General features: G+C 44.5%; 1 protein-coding gene across 1 annotated transcript in view; it reads left to right on the forward strand.

Annotated features, from left to right (window-relative positions):
• Window positions 1-16803, forward strand: part of Creb5 (cAMP responsive element binding protein 5) — a 406844-nt gene that overhangs the window by 159527 nt on the left and 230514 nt on the right. Inside the window, exon 5 of the mRNA XM_036182853.1 lies at window positions 6883-7055. Coding sequence (XP_036038746.1) covers window positions 6883-7055 — 173 coding nt within the window. The remainder of the gene's footprint in view (window positions 1-6882; window positions 7056-16803) is intronic.

The raw sequence follows: 16803 nt of genomic DNA on the forward strand, positions 1-16803 counted from the left end.
TCGGGACACAAAGCAGCATTACTGACCACTCTCTATGATGTTCATGTAAAGAGCACTGACATACTTCATGTTTTTCCGTGACCTTTTCCAAAAGGAAGTGCTCTCATTATAAGACAATGGCAACAGCACAGCTTCCTGCTCGTGAACTCATTTCTAGATCTGAACACCTGGATCCAAGCCATTCTCATCAGTCTCTCTGTGCCTCACTATCCCCATCTACAAAATGGGGCTGCTTACCTTATCCACCTCTTTTCTTTTTTCACAACAGGGTTTCTCTGTGTTGTGGGGGGCCTGTCCTGGATCTCGCTCTGTAGACCAGGCTGCACTTGAACTCACTGAGATTTGCCTGGTTCTGCTTAGGATTAAAGGCGTGCACCACTGCCACCAGGCCATTATCCACCTCTTAGCTGAGAGTCAACTTTGAATGGATTTTCTGACATATGGTATTGCTGCATTAGTGTTGGCCATTATTAAAATGATTTCTACTCTTATTGGTCATGGGATGAGCCATGAGATGGTGCTTTCCCCCTCTGAGCTGCATGTTACTTTACTACAAGGAAAGAGGCACGTCTTTGCTATCACTTGCCGTGCTGGGATAACTGTGTCTCACATGTTCCTGGCTGCAAGCCCGACATTCGATGGTTATCTCGGTTGTAAATTGAGGATGGTAGGGTTCAGAGAACAAAAATAGCATGCCCAAGTGATACAGAGCTGGTGTGGACATGACCCGATGTCCATCCAACCCCATGCTCATGTTTCCCGCCCCTCTTAAAATTCCCCAGAAGCAAACTCTGAGAGAGTACAGCTTTTACATGCTGCTCCAGGGCGGAGTTTTCACAGAACCCTGTACTCTCCTCTCCCATCTTCCTCCTGAGGAAGTTCTGTGGTGTGCTTTCTCCTTTCTCTGTGTATGCTGTGCATTGTGCTTTATCTGACTCCATTAAGGAGAGTGAGAAAGAGAGAGACAGACAGAGACAGAGAGAGAGAGAGAGACAGAGAGAGAGAAAGGGAGACAGACAGACAGAGAGAGCTATGGAAAGGCACCAGCCTGTGTGGACTCTGGTGCCTTGCCCACTTTGTGACTCTTCTAATTCTTCACTATACCCCCATCTGCAGCACAGTTTACCCTCCTAGCAAGACTGCCACCAAACATCAGCATAGTTACTGAAAGCACCGAAGAAAAAATCATGACCCACCAACATCTTTCCTGTACCTCCTGAAGCCTAGTACCTGTAGAGAGATAGAACCGTTGTTATTCTGTGAATGTCTTAGGCATCTTTTGGATGCAGTTCATGGACATTTAGTTCTGGGAGGTTCTGGAAGTCTTCATCACTTCCCCGGGCATCATTAAAATGCAGACAACTCCAAGATTGCACAACTTGGCTTGTAAATGCGCATCAAGATGACCCCGGATCTTTATGAAGAAACTTGTAAAGTCTCCACACCTGGGCAGTTGGATAGAATGAGGATTTGAAGCTAACATTTTAGAACCTTGTGGGAATCTTCCTTGGTTGGACTGTGCGTGCTAACCTTTACTTTCAGTTGTGGTCCACTTCCCTTCATCCTTCATTACCACACCCTGAAATTATAGTTATTTTTTTTAAGAACACGGATGTCCATTCTTGTACACTAAGTTGTTTTTTTGCATATTGTACTCCAAGTCCATGCATGCAGAAAGTCAATTACTACTCTACCTCAAGCTCACTGGCTATGCAATCAAGACTTATTATTCCCCTGATTCTCACCCCATTCACACCCTGCATGCCTCAGAACAGCAATGACTTGAAAACAATGCATTTCAGGGAGAGAAGGAAGAAGATGTCAAGGACAAGCTGAGGGTGTTAGCCAAAGAGGAAGAAGGCTAGGTCAAGACTGTTTCATAGTCGATGGAGCTTCTATCTGATGGCTGGGAGACCCTTTGCTAGATCCCTTCCATTCGTGATAATTTTCAAAAGGTCCACTTCCACAAAAGCTTATGGTTATAGAGAAAAAAAAAAAAAACAGTTTGTAAGCCAATGAATCAGCCCCAAATGTCTGTTTTGGATATTTAGTGACTCATAAGATGTAGCAGAAGAGACATGTGGAGTGCCAAAGCTGGAGAAATGATAAACCGAGTGGTCCTGGGATACCCTACCCTTGTCTAATGTTGAGGGTATTGACATGAGGTTGTTGAGTAATTTATCTAGGTTACATAGCCACTGGGCATCAATGGGGGAGATTGGGATAGGAGAAACCTACTAACTCTCAGACCAGTACAACTTCAAAAGTAGTATATGTACCTGATCATCTAAAACATGTCAACCCAAGTATGACCAATGTAAATGAAGGGGCTTTAGCCATGGGAGTGATCTGGAAGTCATCCTGTGCTATCTCCCTCCTGATACAAGAACCCTGTTGTGAACATCCCTAACCATGGATGATGGCCAATTCGTGGCTTACTCCAGACCCAAGGAGCTGGGTATTTTATGGAATATTTGGTTTTGTCTTTGGATATCTCTACATACTAATAACATCATTCTAACAGAAGATCAACTCTGTAGTTTTGAAGCACTGACCCATAAGACTGAGAATGTCCAGAGGTCAGTGGCTTTGTAGATGATGAGGACTTTTGCTTTCTTTCTCTTCTTAAAATGAAAGCAATGATGCCCACCTTGTAGGATCACCATAGCAACTAGAGATGTGGTTTATAAAATATCTACTATAGGGCCTGCTTCAACATGGACACTCAAGTTGTGGTTGTAATTGACTTCTTAGCGTCATGATTCCATGCTCTGAAATGATGCCCTCTGGAGAGACACAGACTGTGTCTAATCCTGCAAATATTTGAAGGCATGTAGTGTGACCCTCTAGGTCTTCCCTCTTCAGACTAAATATTCTCTGGTTCCTCTGCTGTTCTCCCTGCAATGCATTTTGAGTGCATTCATTACTCTCATTCCCTCCTATTTGTCAATTTTCCTCTTAAAATGTGGTGGCCAAATGTGGTCAGGCTATCGTACCCTACTGGGGAATAATTACTTCCCCGATCAGGACATTTCACTTCTAAAACAACCTAGATTTATGTTAGCATTTTTGGAAGCCAGATCACACAGTTGGCTCAAGAAAAACCTGATTCTGCTTTCCAGAACATTAGCTGTGTCTCCCAACTTTGTGTCAACTGCAGATTTGACAAGCACAATTTTTATATCTTCGTCCAAACTGTTGATAAAGATGTCGAACAAGAAAAGGCCAAAGGCCGAACTTCAGTGCACACATCTGATCTTTGTCTGTATACTGACATCCATCCAATGTCATCTGTTTGGTGACATGGTTTCTCTAGCTTCAAATCTCCCCACCTGCACAATCAAAAATAACTCAGCAAGATAATACGCTCCTTGTGTTTTTGAAATTGGATGTTGAATTTATCTGGATGTAAAATGCTATTCTTTTATCAATAAAGACAAGTTTTGAATCCATAATTGGGACAATGTGAACTCAGAAATAATTTCATGTTTGAATTCCTGTGTAATGCTTAAAGAAAACAGTCACCTTCTCTAAATGTAAAATGGGAATGCTTTTGCCAGATTGTTTATTTTCCCAAAATGTTTTAAAATCACTCTCTGGGTCTAAGGGGAAAAGGCTAGATAGCACGCAGATTTTATGTGTGTGTGTTGGGAAAATGTGAAAGGATGAAAATATAATTCAGGAGTCATCTTGTAGAAACCTCAGAGATAAAGGGATGTTTTACAATGGTTGTTGGGGGAAGGATATAAGACTTCTTCCTAGATGATAATTATTTGCTCTTTAATGATTCTCAGAAAAGATCTTGAGCTTTGGCATCTTGGGGTGAAGCTTTTTTTTCTCTAACTTGGCATGTTATGCTCTCACAAAAGCCAACCAAGTTCCTTGTTGAGCAGGCTGAGCCTAATCTTCCTTGGTTTGTCCATAAACATAAAGAAGGTTGTTGGTCATTGCAGCAAAGTGTTCACTTGGGATGCTTTGAGCATGCTTCAAAGAGTTCCCTTTCAAGTTTTCTTCTTGGTTCTCATCTCTTTTAATTCTTTAGCCCAGACTTGAACAAATTCCTTTAAGTCTAAAACTCTACTGCTCTCAGCATGCTTTCAGGTTCCAAGGTGAGTAGATGAGATGTTAGCACTCTCAAAAGTTGACCAGGCAATAAAGGTATGAGGCTCAACAATCTGAATACCTAGGAATCCTGTGGGTCACTCAGCACCCACCCGTGCTGTGGTAGTGGGAGTCACAGTGGAGAATAAAATCAGATTTAGTTTCTTCTCTCACAGCGACTACAAATGAGGGCAGAGATGGCCAATAATCATAAAATTAAGCACAGCTGTAATCTTATGAAATCCCTCTAAAGGAAACAGTTCTCATCACTAGGGAAGTGGGGGAAGACTTCCCATGGAATGACCAGTGTGAGAGTTGAAGGTGAAGTCCGAAGAAGAGCATTGGTGTCAAGAAGAAACAAAAAATAAAATAAAACCAAACAAAAATCCCTATTACAAGGTGTGATGGTACAAGGTACTGACATGGAGTAAGATCAGAATATGGGCAGGAGAATTCCAGAAAGGTGGGAGGAGGCACCAAGAACTAGAGTGAAGATGGGATCGGATCAGCTGCTTGCTAGGAAGGGTCCCCTAGCTGTTGGAGAGGTCACAAACAGTGCTGTTGGCGGATTCCAAAGCAAAGAAGCCTTGCAGTGACTTTGAGTGGGGATGTGTACTGCACTGTGTGCAGTGTGACTGAATATGCATTTTGAAGAGCTCTCAGTTCAGTGATATGGCAAGGAGGAGGGAGGAGAGCCAGGAGTGAAGAAAGTCAGAATTCTTCCACTACAGGACAGGAAATGACAGTGGTTAGGGATAGGCTGCTGGAAGAAAGCATGGGAGTATAGAAGAGGGAGGATGCTTGGGGTAAACTGGTAGAATTTGAAACTGCATCTGGGCATGACAGAAAAGAGGTATCCTGGGTAACTCAAAGAGACTGCACACATTTTGTATTCTCCTCTGTGCATGTAAAGATGGGGTTCTAGACATCAAATTGTATAGCTGTAGTGATACCCAAGGGAAACAGCACAATAAAAACAATTATAAAAAAGAGAGTGGCAATTCTTCTAGGCTTTGGACCTATTATTGAAATATAGGTGATTATTAGTAATATGGGAAATTTTTGAGTATCATTGAAGAGCTAAACAACACAAGAGATCACCCACACAGTGTTCTGGAGCTGGGAACGTAAGGGTGTTAAGGTTCATTTTTGAGAAAACGAACACATGATCTTTATTTCCATCATTATTTTAGTGATTTGTGAAGTCTTTAGATCCTATAAAGGAAAATAGAGCAAACTCCTGTGTCCATGGCCACACAACTCTAGACACCATTTCCTGCCTTTCCCCTTTGCCCAGCTACAGTGTTTTCCCATGCCAGGAAAACCTTCCAGTGTATAAAAGTGGCCTTTGGGATCCTGTGATGACACAGTCAGCTCTCAGTCTGAGCCAGGTGCCCATTTTCCATCTGGACTCCTTACAAATTATGTGGTCAGGGCTCAGAAATCAGAAACCTGGGAAAGGTGCCATGTGATGGGTGCAACCACCCCCAATGCCTAACATGTTATCACCATCATTTAACACATAGTGCAGGAAATCCTGCTCCTTGCAGAAGAAATTCAAAGGGCCACTTCACAGCCTCCTGGGTAACATTGATTTTTTTTTCATTGCTAACACCAAAGTGCGGACAGATATATACATTTTTTTTCTCAAGTGAATTGCAAGTGACACTCCATTTCTCCCCCGCTCCTCCCACATCTTCAACCTAATATCCAACTGAAGTCTGGAAGTCACCTACCCTTCTAGACTGAAGGACGGATGGTGTCAGCCTGCACAGGGATCTGCCTCAGACTTAGCAAGCTAGTCAGACAAGACAGAATGCACACCAAGGCAGAAGAGAGTTGATCACATTTTTTGTCACATTGGGGCTGAGATGTGACAGAGTCAGAACAGAGCAAAGGAATAGAAAGTGCACTAGCTTGCTTTTCTACCTAGTAAAGTTACTTAATACCATTTTATTTTAGCTTATTTCTGAATTTCAAACAACATAGTTTCCATGGGAGTCATCAGAAATCAATGCATGACAATAGTCTGTTATGTGGCTCAGATAATTTTTGTGTTCCTTCTTTAGTTCATCTAGGCAATAGCATTTGTTGAGTGGCCACTCAGATCCACACACCACCATTCCATACTCGGGAGGACAAGACCACTGTTCTATATTCCATTATTCCATATGGTTGTCAGAGGGGGAATTTGTGGAGACAAGGCCATATATTGCAGTATTATCCTTGTCACTGGGCTCCCAGTGCCCTGATTTGATCTATTAGAATCATCCCTCCACACTCCATAGCTTGCTCAGCATCCCGATTATAATCTAGGGAAGTATTAGTTTCCTGGAAGAGAAGATATGTGGGTGTGGTATTGAAGTACTGACAACAAGGAAATCAACCTAGTGCAATGTTATACAAAGCAGAATGAAGAACTAAATCCACCAGATCACAGCATTCTGTGCTTACCATTTTCTACTGCAGTCAGATAGGGTCTATACTAACCCTCCTCGCCCTCCACCATGTGAGCCTTCCTTCAGGATGGCTGGTGGAGTATGCTGAGCAAATGTCAACGCATTTCCTTTTGTGCTTTACTCTTTGTGTAAGTAAACTTTTTTTTTTTTTTTAAACCTCCTCATAACTGTTGTTGTAACAAGACCAGTGAATCAAGGCCTTGCCAGAGCCATAATCCTGTTTAGGTGACATGACCAGATATCCAGCTTTGGCCATGGAGGGCTAGGGAGTAGATGGAACATTGGCTTCTTCTGATCTTTCTCCTCTGTCTTCTCTGGGCAGAATATTTCCATGCATAATCCAGTCGGTGGGACGATGTCAGGGCCTGGAGCTCACCAGCTAGGCAGCACACGGATGCCTAACCACGACACCAGTGTTGTGATTCAGCAAGCCATGCCATCGCCCCAGTCCAGCTCAGTCATCACACAGGCTCCCTCCACCAACCGCCAGATCGGGTAAGGAGACTTCCTCTTCGTCTCTTGGGGAGCTCAGGCAAGCTTTTGAATATTTCCTGTTTCTGGGACTTGGGTCTGTTGTTTTTCCTATATGATTAGATGCTGCCAAGAGGTCAGAGTGAAGCTTTTGATGAGAAGAGAGAGGAGTTTCCATTTCATGGGAACTCTTTTAATCTTGGATGTCAAGGGGGAAAGATATTCATTCTGTGACCTCTTTTCTTCAAATAAGGTTTGTGAGTGACAGGCAGAAATCATGGGTATTGTGCAGACCACAGAAGAGTGCTCAGGACAAATGTTTGGTGCCAACAGAAAGGCTCTGCCAGCCCAGGTTTCTCCTTGCAGTGTGTCCCCTTCCCTGTCCTGGGAGTTTTGCTGCCTGCTGCTTGGCTAGGCTACTTGAGCATTCCATGGCTGCTTTTTCCTCTAGTCTTTCTTCCCTGCATCCCTTTCTTGTTATTTCTTTCTCATCAGCCCCACCCCTGCCTCTTCATTGGCCCTTATTTATTCCTGAAACAGAAACAACAACAACAACAACAATGGAGGCAGGTCCTTTCCCTCTCATTTGTGGAACAAGGCAACAATGAGACATTGAATCGAACCTGTAGAAGTATCTTGACACCCAAATCATGTGATGGAAATTGGTCTTGCTTCTTCATACCATGTGACTGGTCCAGCCCCTCGCCACGCAGAGTGTGGTCTGACCATCAGCAATGTGGACATTACCCAACAGCTTCTTAGAAATGCGGAATCCCTGCTCACCTCCACCCCTGACTTCTGTAGCTAAAGAATGAAGATGGAGTGTGTTCTTTCCAACCTCTAAAGAGTTCAGATGAAATGCAAGATGGGGAAGCATGTGGGTTCTTAGGGAAGAGAGGCATTGACTTCTTGAGTGGACATTGCTGGGTGCTCAGTTGGATGCTGTCCTGTGTCCCCAGAACTGTCTCCTGAAACCAGAAGGGGAACTTGCTGAGGTGGGTACATGCCTCAGAATGCAGCCTGAATTTTCAGGTGACTACCAGCTGCGGTAAACTAAAGCAAATTTAGATGCTTCCTTACAATTTTTCCATGTGTCTCTGCCGAGACCAACAGTGGGCATAGCAAACAGTCTTGGCTTACTCCTTGAATGCTCTAGAAGAGGGAACTGTTTCTTAGGTTTCTCAGTTCATGAGAAGGACACCTGCTGAAAGCAGAACTGTAGGTGATGCCTCTTCCGTTTGTCATGGGCATGCTCGGTGGCTCATTCCAAGTACAGACAGTGAGTGTGGGTGTTGGATGCTTCCCTTTGCTAAAGAAGCTAGGGTCACTTTAGCAAGCACCCCTGATAAAGGTGTCTTCTCAAGCGACTTGGAAAACAGGTATTACTACTAGCTCGAAAAACGCAATGTTCTAGGAGGGTGAAGTGGCTTCATTCAAAAACGATATATCTAAGTCTCAAGGGACTCCTCTCTTCGGTCCTGACTGTGGGCAGGAAATTCACAGCTGGGCAAGCTAATTATAATTATTTTATTTTTCTTTCAAAGGGGGGGCATAAAATGGGCTGGAGTTTACTAGCAGTTTTATGGCATTCCTTCCCCCCTGCAGCCCCCTGCCTGCCCCTGGTACCCTTACCCACAACCCTCTCTGAGGCCCTTAGTGTTCCCCATTGTGAATGCAGCGCTGGGTTTTATGAAGCAATCCTTTTAAGGCTAGCACTAAATTTTAAGCTGGGTATTGACTCTGTCAGTAATTTACCCATCTGGCCCTGGACTGTACATTTTGGGTGACATTTGTAGACTGTGTCTCTTTGCCGTTCATTTTGCTTCTTGGAGGCATTGTGTGTCTCCTGGTGCGTTCTGGGAGATAATTGTCACTTTTAAGACTCTGTCTTCATGGCCCAGCTTGAGGGAGGCCGTTTCTTTTCTCCAGATCCTTCCCTGTCGCGCTTACTCTGTTGATTCAAGACCCCCACATCCTGTCGCTTATGCTGCTTCTCCATATGATCCATCCAAAGCCTTGCCCAGATGATCGCGAGGCCCAGCAAGCCCCTGCCCTGCCCTTGTTACCAGCAGATTGAGTATGGAACCCTAGGTGGTAACATTTGGGGATGGTTGGCTCTTTTATTTCCCTCAGCAAAGAGGAAATGAGTGCTCATTTTAAAGCATGAGCTCCCCCGGGAGACATCTGCAAATGAGCATTTGAAATTGCAGATAGCTTTTTAAAAATTCTAATGTGTGTGTGTGTGTGTGTGTGTGTGTGTGTGTGTGTGTGTGTGTGTGTGTGTGAGAGAGAGAGAGAGAGAGAGAGAGAGAGAGAGAGATATGTGTGTGCATGTGTATGTGCACATGCATGAGCATACAGAACCATATTGTAGTAATATTCTGATTTTTATCACAACCTCAAATATTTAAGTGTCAAAATCTGGCCAAGCCACCTGCAAATGTTTGTCATGGCTATTGGCCAACAAAAACAGCACACAGCAATGAAAGTCTTCATTCAGGCTCAGGGCTGAAGCTGCATCCAGCCAGAGAGACTGGGACCCACCTGTGCCCATGCACAACACTCTTGAGCTGTGGCCAGTGGGTGTGTTCACAACTGGAACTTTGTAGGAGATGGACCCCCTGACTCCTCTCCCCTTCTTCCTTTTCACTGGGCTTTGATTCTACAGCCATCCCTGAGTGTCTTCTCTGTCTCTCTCTGTCTCTCTGTCTGTCTCTGTCTGTCTCTCTCTCTGTCTCTCTGTCTCTCTCTCTGTCTCTCTGTCTCTGTCTCTGTCTCTCTCTCTCCTTTCATGCTGTGAAGCTCAAATTTAGAGGCTGGATATAAAGGTCTGCAAAATGGACGTGGTGCCAGTCGTCAGTGAAGGCTCCCCAGACAAAGGGTGCATGTCCTTGTAAGCACCTAATTTTCATACTTGGGGGGGGGGGACAGACACTGAGACAAAGGGCTAAGTGAGTGGAAATATAAAAACCCGAAGAAATATTGTTAAGCAGAAGATTCAGCTTCTATTCTGTTCCATGGCGACCCCTTCTCTGCCCTGTGCTCAATTCTCTGGAAGTAGTGCTATTATCTCAATAGAAACTGGAGGGAAGTATGAATATCCCAAATTGCACTTGGGTGGTTAGGCAGGCTAGAAAACACACAGCTCTAGGGAGTGTCGGAGGCATCCCCCAAACCAGTGACTGCTTGTGCTCAGTAAAATTGGCAGATACCCTGTCAGGAAGAGTGTCTTTGGCTGATTGATGGGGCATTTTAGGAGATAAGTTTCCCAGATGGGGTAAAAACAAAAAAAATGAGCTATGGGTTGTGGAGAGACAAGAGAGACAGAAAACAAGCATGTGTTAACAAGAGATGAAATCGATTTAGCCTTGAACCAACTATGTGACACATTCCAAACAGTATCTCTACCCCAGTCATTTTTATTAGATATCATATAACACGCTCATTAATTCAGGATCAAGACAGCAAAGCCTGGGAAAAATAGTACATGAGCGGGTAGTGGTAATGTAAATCCCATGCGCCTCTCATTCTCCCTCATCACATGGGACATTTCTGGAGGAGCCCATGATTAGTTGAGAGGCTAGATGGGTATAACCGTAGAGATCCAAGTGTTCTTAGAGAAGTCTTTTCCCCTGCATGGGGTGGTAGATGGTGTGTACTCAGTAGTTCTTCAGGAAAGTGATGCAGATGACATGGACATGGAGTTCTACCACAATGGTCAACAGGAGGGAGTTCTGACAGGTTGTTGGAGGCACTGTTGACTGATTCTGTGGGTTTTCTTCTTGCTTTTTAATTCTCTATATATCGGGGAAATGCATGCTCACATATGAGCATGACTTCACAGTAACTGCTTACTATGGGACTTTTACACATTTGATGTCAGAATATATAAACCTGAAACATCTTGGTTCTGTAGTCAGACTTCCTTTGGATCACCAGCCCCCAAATAACAACACAGAGACTTATTATTAATTATAAAAGCTTGGCCATTAGCTTAGGCTTGTTCCACTAGCTCTTATACTTAACTTAACCTGCTTTTATTAATCTACATTCTGCCACATGGCTTGGTTACCTCTACTCTGTACTGTATATCCAACCTCTTCAGTGTCTCCCTGGTGCCTCCTGGATTCTCTCTCCTCTTACTCTCTTTTCCCAGAAATCCCACCTGTCCTCTCCTGCCTAGCTATTGGTCACTCAGCTCCTTATTAAACCAATCAGAAGGTGCCTTGGCAAAAACTCAGCTTCTCAGTGTACAAATATTCTGCAATGTGGTTCTATTAACAAATTAGCCAGCTGTACTAGGGGATCTGGCAATAAGTTTCAACAGAATGCATAAATGAAGCTGCTTATGTGGGAAATCCCTGATTTTACTCAAATTTTAGTCTGTGGGGGAACAAAGGTGTAGCAATTGGGGATCAGGTCATAAACTCTGTTTGCATGGAGCTGAAGGTATGCAGGTCTACTTCTTAGCAATAAACTGCACAAAGTTTCCAGAAACGAATCTCATTTTATATAAAAAGGCACTGTTAGTGTGAAGTCTACCTCGTTTTATGTAAGAAGGTGCTGTGAGTGTGAATTCTACCTGCTTCCACCCTGGTCTATGCGGCTTTCTCAGTGTTTCTTTGTAATTCCTACCGCTGTGTCATGAAGACATCTGATGATGGCCTGAGGGTACACCAAGGAAAACAAACGAGAACACTCAACTATAAAATGGAAAGTGAAGCTCTCTGCTGCTTTTTCCGAGGAGGGGAGCAGGAGGCTTTGCTGGATGCCACTGTCACTTACACTCAAAGTTCCATCTGGCAGGGGCGTTTGGAGGCAAGGTGTCCTCTCACTGTTCCCTGGAAAGAAGAATGGAGGAGGCGTGGGGAGTGTTGCATTCACAGACAGGCAGTTTCCAAATGTAAACAATAAGGTATCTTACGGTCAAAACCGTGCTTGCACATCCTGTGTTTGATCCCATCATTAAGGGGTTTTGTTTGTTTGTTTTTGTTTGTTTTGTTTTGTTTTTCAAGACACAGTTTTTCTGTGTAGTTTTGGTGCCTGTCTTGGATCTTGCTCTGTAGAAAGGCTGGCCTCCAACTCACAGAGATCAGCTTGGCTATGCCTCTCAAGTGCTGGGATTAAAGGTGTGAGCCACCTCTGCTCGGCTAAGGGTTTCTTAAATGCCTCAACTGAACTGAGCCTAGCTGTGACTGTCACTGTCCACCATAGGCTAAAGTTGGGGGCATTCCGGCCAGTTCCTTCCTGCTGGAGACAGTGGGGGTGGGGTAGATTTCAGGTTGTCACCGCAACTCCAGCCCTCAACCAGGACAACTCGAAGCTCTGTTTGAGTAATTCAGACCAGAAGCCATTATTTCCTGCTTTGGCTTTGTGTTTTGCTGAATATCACGGCTATGAACATAGCTTTATTGTTTAAAAATTGCTAGATCTTTCACAGCCCCAAGAACATTTATGAGGGGCCTTCAGGGGGATGCTTTCTGGGAGGGTTGACAGACTTAACCATATGGCTTCCGTTAAATCCCATGCAGAGCCTTGAGAAATTACCTCTGACAAGGGGGCCAGCAGCCTTCCACTCATAAGGTTTTATGTGTGGAACGAAACATTAAGTACTGATACTTGAGGAAATAGAATGTTTCTGAACATTCAAAGGTTGTAACACCACATAGTATTATAGCCAGATGAAGGGGTGGGGCCAGAAGGCATGAGCATATGGCTCAGTGTCCCAAAGGGCAGAAAAACAGCCGCGCTCTCGTTTGTGAATCTGGTTATGGCCTCTGATACCTCAGTGCATCGGTGTGTGTGTTTGTGTCTTAGCTGCTCATCTGGAGTACAGCAGGGCTGGTCTACTTGGCAGAGAAATCTGTAGCTCCTTCAGAGGCTTCAAGCCCATTGTTAGGAAAGTCCTTGCTTGGGAGACTAGTACTGAAGATAAGAAAGCTGAGATTTATCTAATACTTAGGATGTGGTAGGTCCGAGGCAGCTCTGGGCGGTATTTCCTATCATTCTCTAATGGATTGAGAGGTAGACATTATATTCCACCCTACCCCTACTTTACTGCCCAGGAAGAAAAGTAAAATGTCTTAAATCACCATCTGGTGATGTGCAGAGTTCCAAATGGAGGTCTTATTGAACTCCAAATCACATGGTCTGGTGCCATGGAAGACATGTGGGTGGGTATTCCTGAAAGGACAGGATCACCTACACACAGGAGCTGCTGAGGCTCAGCCTGGTCACAGTGTAAGAGTGTGCTTTTATCTACCTGCTGGGTGGCCCACAGCAGAGATGAATGTTTGTAGCTGACAGTGGGACCCACCAGAAAAAGTCCAAGTTCCTTTTCTAGAATGGCAATAGTAACCATTTTCATAACTAATTTAATTTTAGTGGTAAGCTCTTTGGTCACTCAGTGCTGTGTGCATGGCTGTATGGGCTTTCCTCTCTAACTGTATTAGTTACAGTTTGTTCTGGTTATAAAAAGAACAACTTAAAGAAGGTTGTTTGACAGAAAGGTTGGAGTCCATTTTGTGGTAGCGACTGTCATGGGTGCAGGAATCTGGGGCAGCTGGTCACATTGCATCCACACCCAGGATGCAATGAGAGTCAGGAAGCAGAGAGAGAAACAAATGTTGGTGCTTCTCTCTCTCTCTCCCCCTCTCTCTCTCTCTCTGGCTCCTCTCTCTCTCTGTTTCTGTCTCTGTCTGACTCTCTGTCTCTCTCTGTCTCTCTGTCTCTGTCTCTCTTTCTCTCTCTCTCTCATTTCATCTGGGATCCCAACTTATGAGATGGAACAGCCCAATTACAATATGGGTCTTCCTCAGTTAACCCAATCCAGAGGTTTCTCTCTTGCATGGTTCTAGGTCCTGTTAAGTTGCCAATTAATGTTCATTGCCACACTAACCTCATCAGGAAAAATTCAAAAACACAATTTTATAAATTCTTTGAGAATTTCACACAGGCACACAATGTGTTTTGATCAGACTCTCCCCCGACTTGTCTCCTAACTCCTCCCAAACCTACCCTTAACCTCACCCTTTCCCACCTCCGTGTCCTCTTTGCCTGCTGTTTCCTAACTCACAGTCCAATTTGTGCTGTCCATACTCCCGAGTGTGGGTCTATCCACCTGGGTGTGGTCAACCTACCAGAGGCCACACCTGGAAAGAACTCTGACTTCCCTTTCTCCCTCAAAAGTCATCAACTGTCAATAGTTGGTCAACTAGGAGGGGCTGGGGGCTAGTGAGCTCTTCCCCCTCCATTTGGAAGTGCTCGAAGACTCCCAGGGTGGAGATAACAGGCTCCTTGGATTGTCTGTTGAATCCCGCCATTTCCTGGGTAAGGAATGGAGGAGCATCAAGTAAGTAGGTGGCCAAGCTCTCCTTCTGCTTCAGGTCCTTGTCAGGACAACCCAAGTGAGTCTCCGAGCTTCACATTTCTCAACTGTGAAGTGGGTATGGTGATTCCCATGTAATAGAATTGTGTGCAGAATTAATAAGGGGTGATGGGAAAAAAGAAGAGACCATGGCTACCAGGCAGCAGAGGAGTCTAGACGAAAGTCCCCCTGGCTTCCCAAACAGGACCTCTCTGGCTGTGTGGACCCTCCCTTTCCCTTTGTTCCTGGGCTCTCTTCTGGTCACACTCTCTGGGACATATGGACACTCCTGGAGTTTAGATAGCCTATAGCGCTCACCAGACTCAACTTCCTTGGGGACTGTGATTAGCATGATATCGCCTCTTGGGTCTCCAGCGTGCCCCTCAACCTGGAGGGCTAAGCAGTGAAACGGAGTGTTAAAGAGAAAGTAGCCATAGTGACCGATCCTGACTGATCTCCTTTCTAGATTATGTGGCTCAGGGAGGGTGGAGCCATTCGATGCACTGGCAAGGTCAATGAAGCCAGAATCCCCTTTTAAAGTTACTCTGCAGCCTGGAGTTAAGCCACAGTATATTTTTAGTGACAAAATTAAACAAAACCACAACATTATGGGTGCATATTCCAAACCATGCCTCTCTAAAACACCAAAAAAAAAAAAAAAAAGACTTTAAAATAATCCAAAATAAACTGCCCAACACTCTTAAGGGTGACTGTGGACTTTTATAGTCCAGGTGCACCCAAATGAAAAGTATGTATATATATACACATTCCCTAATATTTTGCTTAACTGGAACATAATTTAGGGGCTTTGTCGGGTGTGTAGCCTTACTCAAAACACTTGAAGCATTTTCCAGGTGTATCCGGTATATTCTGAATAGCAAGGGTTTGCCCATATCATGAATGCCCATATCATGTAGTTTTCTTCTTCCATGACAACAGTCAAGGCGACAAGCAAGCATAAGATTCCAAGAGGGAAACCAAAAGGACAAAGGAAGTAAAGGCACTTGACACCAAACCTGACTACCTGACTCAATCCTGGGGCCACCGGGGTGGCAGGCTGCCCTCTGCCCTCTGTGCATCTTGTGTTGTGGCGCATGCTCAGCCTCAGAAGGTAAACAAAGGTAATGAAAACTTTCAGAAGAAAAGTAACTTCCATGGATTCAGGATTCCTTTGCTTAAACTTTAGAAAGGGCAAACAATTCCTCGTTGTTTGGAGAGATTGTCTTCAGAAGGGGCTGCTTTTTCTTTCTCGGACACCCTGATGTTACTGGAATGTGGGGAGAGGTACTTCAGTGATAAAGCTGACATCTTAGGAGTGGGGACCAGCCCACCTTAGGCTGGGTGGGGCGAGCTGGGGAGTGGGTATCAACTTCGGTATAGATCCCCACTTGTAGTAAGGAGGGAAATGGCCTGTGGAACTAGCCAGACTCTGCTTCACCGGGGGAAGGCTGTGATATCTGTGAGGAGATTCAGATGGATGTAGAGGAGTGTGGAGTAGGGGCAGAGCATGCATCCAGAACCATCAGCACCTTTCTCCCCTCCCCTCACCTCTCTAGGAAAGAAGGAGGCAGGAATTAGAAAAGTTGGAGACTTTTGCCTCAAAGGAAAGTCAGGGTGCACAGGCTTTCAAAGATTACAATACAGCCCAGTCTCCTTTTGTTGTGTGGCTAGCTGTTGTTTATATTGGCTCTGTAGTTACGTCCTTTGCAGAGAAACAGAGGAGTGAATCTGTCAAGATTTCTTCTTCCTCCTCCTCCTCTTCCTCTCTCTTGGCATGCATGTGCATGTACATGTGTATGCCTTGCTCTCTCTGTCTGCCTGTGTTTGTGTGAGATTTATAAAGCAAGTGTGCGAAACTTTGCCTGCCCCACCTCAAGCCACAGACAACCCATCTAATATTGGGTGCACTGCATTCCATAATTATTATTGCCATTAGGAGTAATTATTATTTGCCCTGTTGAGTTGACAGTTTGGAGCCTGCCCGAGACTGAGGCTCCTCACAGAAGCCATGGCATACAAAGGACAGAACAGTCACCCACAAGAGCTTGAACATGTTCACACCACGCCCTCCTCTTGGTTCCCTGCCATTGGGTTTCCTACCTAATGGCCATCAGATAGAAAACTGGTATGAAAGAGGCCCCAAAATGCTCTTCCTTTAGACATTCATAGTCTTGGCTTTTTTTAAGTTTGAAGATGAAAGTTAGTTCTTTCTGGGCCTTTTCATTTCTTTATTAAAAAATTCAAAGCAAATAAGAAAACATGGTGTCTTTGGTGAGAAGTTAGGCTGAAGTGGCTAAAGCGGCTTAGCCTAAAATGTAGGAAAAATGAAGAGAGTCAAAAAAGGAAAAACAGAGACAGAGTCTTTACAACACTAACTGTTCACTTGCTCACTTATTTGTTTATTCA

This window comes from Onychomys torridus, chromosome 3 (assembly GCF_903995425.1).
Source record: "Onychomys torridus chromosome 3, mOncTor1.1, whole genome shotgun sequence".
NCBI classification, from domain to species: Eukaryota; Metazoa; Chordata; class Mammalia; order Rodentia; family Cricetidae; genus Onychomys; species Onychomys torridus.